Genomic DNA, 12,042 nt, shown 5'->3' with positions numbered 1-12,042 from the left:
AGCCCCATGGCCGAGCCCCACAGCTGGCACTGCCTTTCCCAGCACCTCGGTGAGGACGTGTTGTTTGCCAAGCCCAACATCTTCTGCCACTTTGCCCAGGGAAGGGGGGATCCCAAGTACCTGCCGGTGCCGAGCTGGCCGGCCCTCAACAAGCTGCTGGGGGAAGCCCTGGACAGCTACAACGAGGTGAACGTGGCCATGAACCTGGTGAGTGCCGAGGCAGCGCTCGCACCCCCCACAGCATCCCCCTGCTTGGGTTCGGTCTCTTCGCGGTGTTCGCTGCTTTCTGGCTGGAATCAGAGCCTGGAGCTTCCCCCTCCCGCTCTCCTCAGGTGCTCTTTGAAGACGCAGCCTCCCATATCTGCAGAATTAGTCGGATCTTAGCGTCTCCCTGGGGCAACGCGCTGCTGGTGGGGGTTGGAGGCAGCGGCAAGCAGAGCCTGGCACGGCTGGCAGCTTACATGAGCAACCTGAAAGTGTTCCAGCCCATGCTGAAGAAAGGCTACAGCATCCAGGACCTCAAGGTGGGCGCAGCTTCCCCCCAGGCCCCCGGGCGGGTGTGCAGGGCTCTGCTCTCCTTGCTGCACCCTACCGTGTGCTCAAGGGTGCTCTCCGAACACCCAGGAGTCTGCCCCGAGGGACAGGCAGGAGCTGCTCTTGAGAGCAGATGTGGTGCAGGCAGCCTCGGCTGATGGCCCTGTGTGAGCAGAGCGGCGGCACCCGGCTCCTTCCCAAGGGCTCCTTCCCACAGGCACCATCCTGGCTCCCCAGGGCAGCCCAAGGGTGCTGAGCTGCACCCGGCTCTGCGGAGGCGCTGAAGGGGGGTGATGGTTTCTCTCCCCTGCCCAGCTGGACCTCGCCGCCCAGTGCATGAAGGCAGCGGTGCAGAACATCCCCACCGTGTTCCTGATGACGGACTCCCAAGTTGCTGAAGAAGCGTTCCTGGTCCTAATCAATGACTTCCTGGCGGCTGGGGAGGTGCCGGGGCTCTTCCAGGGGGATGAACTCGAGGACATTTTCAGTGCCATGAAACCTGAAGTGAAATACCTTGGATTGCAAGAGACGAGGGAAAACTGCTGGAAAGTATTCATAGAGAAAGCCAGGCGTCAGCTGAAGGTGGGTGCTGGCTTGGGAGGGGCTCTCAGGGCTCCCTGTTTGCAGGCAGGGCTCACAGAACCGGGTCAGGACAGGCTGGTGGCTCTGGGTGAAGTGCTCTCAAATGCTCCTCAGACAACACTGCAGCCCCAGCCCCGGGGCAGATCGGGATGAGCAGCGCACAGTGGTGCTCCTGCCAGCCCTATGAGACCCCACTGAGCACCGCTGACACCCCCTGCCCTATGAGACCCCACTCAGCACTGCTGACACCCCCCTGCCAGCCCTATGAGACCCCACTGAGCACTGCTGACACCCCCTGCCCTATGAGACCCCACTGAGCACTGCTGACACCCCCTGCCCTATGAGACCCCACTCAGCACCGCTGATGCTCCTCTCAGCAGCCTTGCTCTGCCCCAGGTCATCCTCTGCTTCTCCCCGGTGGGCTCGGCCCTGCGGGTGCGTGCCCGGCGGTTCCCTGCCCTGCTGACCTGCATGGCCATCGACTGGTTCCACGAGTGGCCCGAGGATGCGCTCGTGTCCGTCAGCAGCCGGTTCCTGGAGGAGACAAAGGACATTGGGGTGAGCCCCATTGGGGACGCTGGCTCAGGGCCCGCCGTGTCTGTGCACAGCCCCGTGTGCTGGCCCTGTGCTGGGGCACGACCTGCCCCTCTGCTGCTCTCCGTGCTGCAGCGTGCCCAGGGGTGGCCCCACGCTGGGCAGGTGGGGATGAAGGGTTCCTCGTTTCCCTTTTGTCCTTAAACACCACCACAAACAGTCTGGAAACAGCAACTTCTCCCCCGGGGAGCCCAAGTTAACCCCAGGGAACAAGAGGCAGGAAACCAGAGCTGAGCTCAAGCACCTGTGTCATCGGTGCTGCGCTCGCCTGTGTTTCTCAAAGACACGCTTCGGGGCGTCCCCATGGGCAGCAGCTCACTGTGCTCCTGGCAGAGCATCTCACTGCCTGTGCTCCCGCTGCAGCCCGAGGTCAAGGTCTCCATCAGCAAGTTCATGGCATACGTCCACATAAGTGTGAAGGAGGTATCCCAGCTGTACCTGGCCGCGGAAAGGCGCTATAATTACACCACGCCAAAGAGCTTCCTGGAGCAGATACAGCTCTACCAGAACCTGCTGGCGAAAAAAAGGGGCGAGCTCAGAGCCAAGATCGAGAGGCTGGAGAAGGGGCTGAGGAAGCTGCAGAGCACAGCGTCCCAGGTGCCTGCCCGCAGCATCGCTTACGCACCGCATCCACTGCGTGTCTGATGCAGGGAGGCGAGAGGAGGCGCATCCCCGCAGGGTGCTCATGCTGGCCATGCGGTCCCTGAGCTCTACCAGGCCACTGCTGTGAGGCTGGCAGGGCTCAGCAGGATCAACCCTCTGATGCGCTCCACCTCTCCCCTATCCAGGTGGAAGCCCTGAAAGCCACTTTGGCAATGCAGGAGGAAGAGCTGAAGGTGAAGAATGAGAACACGGATAAACTGATCCATGTGGTGGGTGTTGAGGCAGAGAAGGTCAGCAAGAAGAAAGCCATCGCTGATGCAGAGGAGCTGAAGGTCCAGGCCATCAACAAGGTGAGCTGGTGCCCACCACGCCGGGGTCCAACAGGGAGCAGGGCAGCATGAGCTCTGTTGGCTCCGGCCTCTCATCCCATCCCATCCCCTCCCCTCGTTTCCCCAGCTCGTGACTGAGAAGCAGCAAGCCTGCGAGACCGACCTGGCAAAGGCAGAGCCGGCGCTCCTGGCTGCCCAGAAGGCCCTCGACACTCTCAACAAGGTGGGTGACCCTGCGCTGGGAAGTGGTTTCCTGGCTGGTGCTGCTGTCCCCGCACCAGGGTGACACCGAGCGGCCCCATGGTCCCTTTCCAGAACAACCTGACAGAGCTGAAGTCCTTCGGGTCGCCACCCCAAGCAGTGGTGAACGTGACAGCAGCTGTGATGGTGCTGACAGCCCCCAAGGGCATCATTCCGAAGGACAGGAGCTGGAAGGCAGCAAAAGTTATGATGGGAAAAGTAGACACTTTCCTTGATGCCTTAAGGAAGTACGACAAGGAGCACATCCCTGAGTCCTGTCTCAAGGCATTTATGTGAGTCCGTGGCTGGCTCCTGCCCCTCTCCCAGCCCTGGGCACAGCATCCAGGAGGGAGACTGGCACCCAGTGAGCTCAGTGGGGTCCGAGGGCCAGGAGGGATCCAGGCACCTGCTCTGCCCGCCCACCGTGGGCAGCCCGGGGGTGCAGGTCGGGGCTGCAGCCTGGTGTGTTCTGCTCCAGGCCCTACCAGTCAGACCCCACTTTTGATCCGGAGTTCATCATGTCCAAGTCAGCGGCTGCCGCGGGCCTGTGCTCCTGGTGCCTCAACACCGTCCGCTTCTACGAGGTGCACTGCGAGGTGGAGCCCAAGAGGCAGGCGCTGCTGGACGCCAACGCCGAGCTGGCGGCGGCGCAGGAGAAGCTCGCTCACATCAAGAGCAAAGTGGCCGTAAGTGCCTGCTCCCCTGGCAAACCCAAGGGTGGAGGCACTGCCCCGGCAGCTCCCCGCGCCGGGTGCAGGAGGTGATGGGGCTGTGCTGTCTCCTGAAGGAGCTGGACGCCAACCTCGCAGCTCTCACCGCCAAATTCGAGCAAGCTACGGCTGAAAAGCTCAGCTGTGAGCAGGAGGCTGAGGCAACCAACAGAGTCATCACGCTGGCAAACAGGTACCGTGCAAGCAGTGCCTGCCCGCTGCTCCCTGGCGACAGGACACGGGGCTCATGGAATCATAAAAGCCCCCTGTGCCCTCCCCAGAGGGAGGAATCCAGAGCATGACCAGGGACAGGAATCTGGGGAGGGGGGGGAACACAGCCAAGGAGCCGTGTGCCTCCCCGTGGGCAGCCTATCGCCAAGTGAGGGGAGTTAATCCCAAGGGCCGTGGGGCATCACGGCTGAGTCTCCCCTGGCACCGCAGCAGCCACCATATCCTCTGACCCCCCCCAGACTTGTCAGAGGCCTGGCATCCGAAAACGTGCGCTGGGCTGAGTCGGTGGAGATGCTCAGGGCGCAGGAGAACACGGTGTGCGGGGACGTGCTGCTCATCTCCGCCTTCGTGTCCTACGTCGGCTACTTCACCAGGAAGTACAGGGGGCAGCTGCTGGACCAGCACTGGATCCCTTTCCTCAGCAGGCTGGAGGTGCGTGGCTCTGGGTCCCATCCCCGTGCCCGCCGGCACCGAGGGGCTCCCTCTGCTCTGCAGGCACCCAACAGCCCCTTCCCGCAGGTGCCCATCCCCATCACGCCGGGGCTGGACCCCCTCAGCCTCCTCACTGACTCTGCTGACGTGGCTACCTGGAGCAACCAGGGGCTGCCGAGCAACCGCACGTCCGCCGAGAATGCCACCATCTTCTGCCACACCGAGCGCTGGCCCCTCGTCGTGGACGCCCAGCTCCAGGGCATCAAGTGGATCAGGAACAAATACGGGGAGGAGCTGCAGGCCATGCGCCTGGGCCAGAGAAAGTGGGTTGGGTGCTGCAGGATGGGCGCAGGCTCCGGGGGGGATGCAGGATGCTGGGGGCATCCACAGCCTGATCAGACCAGGGCACGCGATGGTAGCAGCACTCATGGGGCACTGACACCCCTGCAGGGCCAGGGCTGGGGGTCACCACAGGGATCCCACAGGGCACAGTCACTGCAGGGTGCCCACCCCAGCTCACGCCATGCAGCGCATCCCCCCCATCCCACCCCACATCTCTCCTGTCCCACTGCAGCTACCTGGACATCATCAAGCGGGCGGTTTCTGAGGGACAGACGCTGCTGATCGAAGGCCTGGGTGAGACGGTGGAGCCGGTGCTGGACCATCTGCTGGGCAGGAACACCACCAAGAAGGGCAGGTCAGCACCTCTTCTTTGGGGCCAAGGAGTTTTGCTTGCCCCAAGGAGCCACTGCGGCCCTAAAATGCTGATGTGCACCCCTGTGCAAGAAAGCAGCTGGGGCCTGACCCTTCCCTGCTTCTAGACTGGAGATTAGGAACGGTTTCTTCCCCAGAGGGTCCTCAGGGATGGGAACAGGCTGCCCAGAGCAGGGTGGAGGCACCGTCCCTGCAAGTGTTCACAAGCTGTATAGACGAGGCCCCCAGTGACATGGTTTAGTGGTAGCCTTGGCACTGCTGGGCAATGTTTGACTTGAGGATCTTAAAGGTCTTTTCCAACCCCGTTGATTCTCTGATTCCCCTGGCCCCTGCCCACATCCCCCAGTTTTCTGCGGTGTTTCCTAGCGGGGATATTTGTGGTTGATGTGACTTTGGGACTGTCCTGGCCTGAGCACCCAGTTCATTCAGTGGTTTACACCATGTTCCCTGTGCATCGGCAGGAAGGGCTGGCAAGCAGGGAGGGGTTTCTCCAGGACTGCGGGGATGGTGCCCAGGGGCTCCCCTGTTTTGTGACTCTGAGCCTGCAAGAAGCACCAGCCCCGAAGCCAGGGGAGGCTGTGGCAGGGCCCCTCCAGCTCCTGCTCCTTCAGCCTCCAGCACTCCTGCCCTTGCTGCACCTCCTCCTGGCCACAGAAATGTATCTCGCGTGGCCAGAAACAGCGCTTGGGGTTGAGGGGTTGTCTGTGGTGGGTCACTGCCAGCGCATGGAAATCAGTCTGTGTGATTAACCAAACAGGTACATCAGAATAGGAGACGAGGAAGTGGAATATAACCCGAGCTTCCGCCTGATCCTGCACACCAAGGATCTGAACCCGCACTACAAGCCGGAGGTGCAGGCTCAGTGCACCCTCATCAACTTCCTGGTGACGCGGGAGGGACTGGAGGAGCAGCTGCTGGCTGCTGTGGTGGCCAAGGAGCACCCGGACCTGGAGGCTCTGAAGGTAGGGACCCGGCTGCCGGTGGGGTGCTAGCAGAGGGGCTGAGCTTGCTGCAGGGCTTCGCCGGTAGGGAGAGCTGAGAGCTCCTCTCCAGCAGCTTGCTGCCATTGCCCAAGAGCAGAGCGAGCCCCGCTCAGAGCCCACCACGGGTCCAGCATTGCCCCACGGAGCCTGGTGCTGCCAGCGGCGCTTGTGCTGCTTCACCGTGAGTCGGTGTCTGACCGCTATGTGTGTCTGTGTGCCGGTGCTGCAGGCAAACCTCACCAAGAGCCAGAATGAGTTCAAGATCAAGCTGAAGGAGCTGGAGGACTCGCTGCTCGCCTGGCTCTCTGCTGCCGGGGGGGACTTCCTGGGGGACACGGTGCTGGTGGAGAACCTGGAAACCACAAAGTGCACGGCCATGGACATAGAGGAAAAGGCAAGTGAGGTGCCCCAGTGAGGCAGCAAGACCCAGCCTGGGGCACCCGCCGCTCAGCCGGAGGTTGGGAACTGCCTGGGCCCGTGCCAGGGCGCCGGTAACCCCGCTGGTAACTGGTGTGTGGCCAGGTCAAAGAAGCAAAGGTCACCGAAGCACAAATAAACGTTGCTAGAGAGAACTACCGCCCAGTGGCAGAGCGAGCGTCGCTGCTCTACTTCATCCTGAGCGACCTCAACAAGATCAACCCCATCTACCAGTTCTCTCTCAAGGCAGGCGTGGAGCAAGGGTGGGACTGGGCTGGGGGCTCCGGAGCCCCAGCAGTGCAGGCGCTGAGCTCCCGCTGGATCTTCCCCAGGCGTTCCATGGGATCTTCGCCAAAGCCATGGAGCGCGCGACGCCCAGCGATGACGTCAAGGAGCGGGTGATGAACCTGACGGACGAGATCACCTACTCGGTCTATGTGCACACAGCACAAGGGCTCTTTGAGAGAGACAAGCTCATCTTCCTGGCCCAGGTTGCCTTCCAGGTACTGCGCGCATCGGGGCTGTCCATGGTACCTTCCTGTACACGCGTTTGTGTGGGCTTAGGCAGGCGTTCCCTTACCTGCGCCCTGCTGCTGGATGCTCAGCAGCACCACACCTGAGGCGCAGCCCCCGCGCAGGGCTGTGTGTGCCGGGGCAGTGGCGGAGCTGCGCCCTCCCCTTCAGGTCCTCATCCTCAAGAAAGAAGTGAACCCCGCAGAGCTGCACTTCCTGCTGCGCCTCCCTGCCAGGCCCGGCGCCACCTCCCCCGTGGGCTTCCTGCAGCACCGCTGCTGGGGCGCCATCAAGGTTGGTCGCCCGCTGTGCCGAGGGTGCGGGGTCACCTGCAGCACCTCCTCAGTGGAGGGTCCCCTCCGTCCCCGGGGTCCCCGAGGGCAAGCAGAGCCCAGCAGTGATCCCTCCCTTCTCTGTGGGACCTCAAGGTGCTCTCAGAAATGGAGGAGTTCAGGAGCTTGGACACTGACATTGAGGGCTCAGCAAAGCGATGGAAGAAGTTTGTGGAGTCAGAGGTGCCCGAGAAGGAGGAGTTCCCCAGGGAGTGGAAGAACAAGTCTGCGCTGCAGAAGCTGTGCATGCTGCGGTGCATGCGGCCAGACAGGATGACCTACGCCATCAGGTGCTGCCCTGGCCAGAGCCCCGCAGCATCACCACGCCGGCTGCGCCGTGACCATGCTTGCTCCTAACTCACATCATGGGTTTATTTTTCTGTAGGGACTTTGTGGCAGAGAAGATGGGGAGCAAGTACGTGGAAGGCAGGAGCGTTGAGCTTGCCGAGGTGTACAGGGAGAGCAGCCCCTCCACGCCGCTCTTCTTCATTCTCTCCCCTGGCGTTGACCCCCTGAAAGATGTGGAGGCCCTGGGTGAGCCCCTGCCCCCTCCTCACCAGCGCTGGCCGTCAGTGGCTGCTGCAGTTGCAGCATGAGCCATGAGCAGCCAGCACAGCCCCTCCGGGTACCAATAGCATCAAGAAAGGGTCTCAGACTGTGGTGGTTTCCTCCCCTCCCCAGGCAGAAAACTGAACTTCACCATTGAAAACGGGAGGATCCACAACGTGTCACTGGGGCAGGGCCAGGAACCCGTGGCAGAAAGAGCCCTGGAGGTGGCAGCTGAGCAGGGGCACTGGGTCATCCTGCAGGTGGGTGGTGAGCGCTGCTGCCAGCTACAGCTCAGAGTGTCCCTGGGCTCTCCCATCCCTGGTGTTCCTACTGGCACTAGTGGAGTCCCCAGGATGGCTGAAGCTCAGGCAGTGCCAGCAGAGGCTCTGCTCCCCTGTCCCAGGGCATCAGCCATCATGCGCAGCCGTGGTCTCACCCATGCAGCTGCTGGGTCCAGGCTTGTCTGAGTGGTACAGGAGAGTTTCCGTTGCAGAACATCCACCTGGTGGCCCGGTGGCTGCGCACGCTGGATAAGAGAGTGGAGCAGTACAGCACGGGCAGCCACAGTGACTACCGGCTCTTCCTGAGCGCCGAGCCGGCCCCCACCCTCGAGTCCCACATCATCCCACAGGGGCTGCTGGAGAACTCCATCAAGATCATCAACGAGCCCCCGACGGGCATGTTCGCCAACCTGCACCGAGCCCTCGACCTCTTCACACAGGTACCCCCCACTGCACGCAGCTGCCAGGTCCATACAGGGCTCACCCCAGCCCTGGTGCCATGGGCTGAGCATCGGCACGGCCATCGCTGCAGAGACAGGAGCTGGCCCCCCCCAGCACATCCTCCTGTGTGCCCAGAGCCCCACCTGTGGGGGTGTGATCTGGAAGTAACCAGAGCTGACCCCAGGCTCCCGATCCAGGGAGGGTGCTGGATGTCCTGTGCCTTTGCCAAGGCTGGGTGTCAAGCTGCTGCAGCCTGGTGCCATGAGCGAGCTGCCTGCACTGTCAGCAGGGGCAGGTCTATGTCTGTGTGTGTGTTTGTAGGCCTAAGTCACTTATAAACAAGTGAGGGCAAAAATTAACAAATTAGCAAGTCTTTAAAAGGTAATTTCGTGCTTATTTATTTAATAAACAACCATCAGATTCCTTTATCCCCCTCTCTAGAGGGCTATTCAATCACCTGCCAATCCCCTCTCCCTTTCATTCCACTGCAGGATACCTTGGAGATGTGCACCAAAGAAATCGAGTTCAAACGCATCCTGTTTGCGCTCTGTTACTTCCACGCAGTGGTGGCTGAGCGGCGCAAGTTTGGTGCCCAGGGCTGGAACAGACCTTACCCCTTCAGCAACGGGGACCTGACCATATCCATTAACATCCTGTTCAACTACCTGGAGGCCAACCCCAAGGTAAGAGGCTGACAAAGACACCGTACCCCAGCACAAAACACACCATGACAAGCATCCACCCCTAAACTGTCAGTGGAGAAGGCGCAGAGTCCTCCTGAGCTGGGTTCAGCACCAGACGTGGACAAGAGCTCGCTCTGGCTGGGGCCTCAGTGGCTGGTTGGGTTCATTTCGGTGTTTTTAAATGACATTCCACCCAAAAGGCAAAGCCTGCCCCAAGAATGAAGATGCAATGAGTAGGACTGAGGTCTCACTTTCAGCAGAGTCCTGCCTTCCCTTGGCCTTACAGACATGATCAACACTGATCTGAATAAGGATGGGATAATGGGGTTCAAAGTATGGATGGCCCAGGACAAGGTGAAATCTGTGGTTGAACACAAGAGACAACCAAGACAAGGTCCCCTGTCTTGCCCCCTTCACTTGGTCAATGAGACTCTGTGCTCCAGGGTCCGTAAGTTCCCTGGACACTGGACAGGTCTTTCCAAGAGCTCTGAGGCCCTGCAGCCTGTGTGCAGCCACAAGGACCCGATGGTGAGCTGCTCCCTGTAGGTGCCGTGGGACGATCTCCGGTACCTCTTTGGTGAAATCGTGTACGGGGGCCACATCACGGATGACTGGGACCGCCGGCTGTGCCTCACGTACCTCAGCGAGTACCTCCGCACGGAGATGCTGGACGGGGAAGTGCACTTGGCTCCAGGGTTTCTGGTCCCTCCCAGCTTGGATTACAAGGTAAGGAAGATCAGCACTGCCCTTTGCTGTGGAAACCCACTGCTCAGGCAAGCGGTTACTAGTCAAGAGCTCCCTCATGCTATAACCAAGGGGGAGGGCAGAGGAAAACATAGTGGAAACATGCAAAATAGCTGCAGAACTGATTCCTGTGGCTGGGGGTGGGAAGTGAAAAACTGAGGTAACAGGTGAGTGAAAAACCATCCTGAATAAGAACCGCCAGGAGCTGTGCCCCCAGCACGGCACCGCGGTGCCGCATTCCCAAGGCTGAAGCCAAACTCCTTTGTCCAGATGTGCTAAAGTAACACTGGTGTTGCCCCGTGTGCAGGGCTACCACTCGTACATCGATGAGAACCTGCCCCCCGAGAGCCCCTACCTGTACGGGCTGCACCCCAACGCGGAGATCGGCTTCCTCACCATCACCTCCGACCGGCTCTTCCGCACCCTCCTGGAGATGCAGCCCAAGGAGTCGGACGCAGGAGGTGGTGCGGGCAACTCCCGAGAGGAAAAGGCAAGTGGAGCTTCTGGCACCCCATCACTCCACAGGAAGCGATGGCGATCCCGAGCACAGGTGGGGAGCACACTCACACAATGGACGGGGAATATGCCCTGTGGCAACAACTGATTTCTTACCAGTGCAAGGTGGTACAGAGTGATCCCAGCTCAGCGCCTGTTGCTGCAGAGCCCACAACCAATGCTGCAGTCCTGGCTCAGCAGGGCATTCCTGTCGAGGCTTTATTTAAGGAACCTTGGCTCTCAAAAGAGCTGCAGCTCCTCAGGATCTAAGAGCAGTTAGTAAAGGAACAGAGTCCTAGTAACAGATGGGAAACCACAGAAAACCATGTCAGCAGAACAGAAAAATCTTACTAAGGCCATGGTCTGCTAACTGACAGCATTTCCCCTGCTCTTCCCAGGTGAAGTCAGTCCTCGACGAGATCATGGAGTGGCTGCCAGAGCCCTTCAGCATGGCCGAGCTCATGGCTAAAGCTGAGGAGAAGACCCCATACATGGTGGTCGCCCTCCAGGAATGTGAAAGAATGAACTTCCTGATGCATGAGATCAGGCGCTCGCTGAGGGAGCTGGACCTGGGGCTCAAGGTACGCAGGAGGCCAAGCCCAGGAAGCCGCTCTCTCAGACCAAACATTCCCAGTTTGGGTTGCATTTCAGACTCAGCACGTCCCCCAGCTGCTGCCTTCAGCTAAAGCTGCCCCGTGTGTCTCTTCCGAAGGGTGAGCTAATGATCACGGCCGACATGGAGGACTTGGCAAATGCGCTCTTCTACGACACCGTTCCCGAGTCCTGGGCCCGCTCTGCCTACCCCTCTCTCCTCAACTTAGGAGCCTGGCTTGCAGACATGCTCCTGCGCATCAGGGTGAGCACCTTTCCTGGGGAAGTTCAAGCTCAGAGGGCAAGCAGACTCCACACAGGACCAGGGGTCACCTCCATCGCTGTACAGTGGTTGACTGCTTTATTTTTCAATATTAACTTAAGCCATTGGATTTACCTGCAGGGGCCTCTTACCCAAGAACAAGAGCAGAGGTTTGAGAAGGGTTCACCATTAGGGTATATCACCATTTCCAAAGAAAGAACATCATTAACCCCATCAGAGCTTTATATGCCTCAGAAGAAAACAAATAATTCATAAAACCATCTATTTAAATGTAGCTTTGTTAAAAAGATAACAGCAGCATCTCCTGCGACCCACGTGAAGGGTTCAGCTCCATTGCTGCAGGGGAGGCTGCCCCCGATTCACTACTGCCCACCCCCAGCCCCGTGTCCCTGGCTGGAAGATGCCAGACATTTGTGTAGGGGCCTGTGAAGCATCACCTCGTCTGCCACTGCTCCCAGCACTGTTCTGTCCTCAAAGCACACATTTCACTCTCTGCTAATTCTGTTTTCCAGGAACTGGAAATGTGGACAACAGACTTTGTGCTGCCTGCAACGGTGTGGCTGGCAGGATTCTTCAACCCCCAGTCCTTCCTCACGGCCGTCATGCAGACCACGGCCAGGAAAAACGAGTGGCCACTGGACAAGATGTGCCTCGCAGTGGACGTGACCAAGAAAAACCGTGAGGAGATAACAGCTCCGCCCCGAGAGGGCTCCTACGTGCATGGATTGTTCATGGAAGGTAAAAGACTGCATCCTTTAGGT

The 12,042-nt window shown here is 60.0% G+C and overlaps 1 protein-coding gene across 2 annotated transcripts in view; it reads left to right on the top strand.

Moving 5' to 3' along the window:
• The window catches only part of DNAH17 (dynein axonemal heavy chain 17), a 33,986-nt gene that overhangs the window by 20,908 nt on the left and 1,036 nt on the right, over positions 1–12,042 (top strand). Inside the window, exons 52-79 of one of the 2 annotated variants that reach the window (XM_061377444.1) lie at positions 43–207; positions 333–524; positions 850–1,116; positions 1,513–1,674; positions 2,074–2,307; positions 2,499–2,663; positions 2,770–2,865; positions 2,958–3,175; positions 3,361–3,568; positions 3,670–3,785; positions 4,063–4,255; positions 4,343–4,578; positions 4,830–4,952; positions 5,727–5,931; positions 6,182–6,346; positions 6,475–6,615; positions 6,702–6,872; positions 7,054–7,176; positions 7,311–7,504; positions 7,600–7,748; positions 7,896–8,023; positions 8,257–8,484; positions 8,977–9,168; positions 9,715–9,894; positions 10,220–10,402; positions 10,806–10,988; positions 11,120–11,263; positions 11,794–12,019. In XM_061377444.1, the coding sequence (XP_061233428.1) occupies positions 43–207; positions 333–524; positions 850–1,116; positions 1,513–1,674; positions 2,074–2,307; positions 2,499–2,663; positions 2,770–2,865; positions 2,958–3,175; positions 3,361–3,568; positions 3,670–3,785; positions 4,063–4,255; positions 4,343–4,578; positions 4,830–4,952; positions 5,727–5,931; positions 6,182–6,346; positions 6,475–6,615; positions 6,702–6,872; positions 7,054–7,176; positions 7,311–7,504; positions 7,600–7,748; positions 7,896–8,023; positions 8,257–8,484; positions 8,977–9,168; positions 9,715–9,894; positions 10,220–10,402; positions 10,806–10,988; positions 11,120–11,263; positions 11,794–12,019 (4,987 nt within the window). Of the gene's footprint in view, positions 1–42; positions 208–332; positions 525–849; positions 1,117–1,512; positions 1,675–2,073; positions 2,308–2,498; positions 2,664–2,769; positions 2,866–2,957; positions 3,176–3,360; positions 3,569–3,669; positions 3,786–4,062; positions 4,256–4,342; positions 4,579–4,829; positions 4,953–5,726; positions 5,932–6,181; positions 6,446–6,474; positions 6,616–6,701; positions 6,873–7,053; positions 7,177–7,310; positions 7,505–7,599; positions 7,749–7,895; positions 8,024–8,256; positions 8,485–8,976; positions 9,169–9,714; positions 9,895–10,219; positions 10,403–10,805; positions 10,989–11,119; positions 11,264–11,793; positions 12,020–12,042 lie in introns of those variants that run through there. The other variant, XM_061377443.1, reaches the window with a different exon arrangement.

The sequence above is a fragment of the Neopsephotus bourkii genome, unplaced genomic scaffold (genome assembly GCF_033783945.1).
Source record: "Neopsephotus bourkii isolate Nb327-2 ecotype Australia unplaced genomic scaffold, CSIRO-AGI_Nbou_v1 NB_1749, whole genome shotgun sequence".
NCBI classification, from domain to species: domain Eukaryota; kingdom Metazoa; phylum Chordata; class Aves; order Psittaciformes; family Psittacidae; genus Neopsephotus; species Neopsephotus bourkii.
The sequence above is the reverse complement of the archived record's forward strand: the minus strand, read 5'-3'. Positions and strand labels throughout refer to the sequence as shown.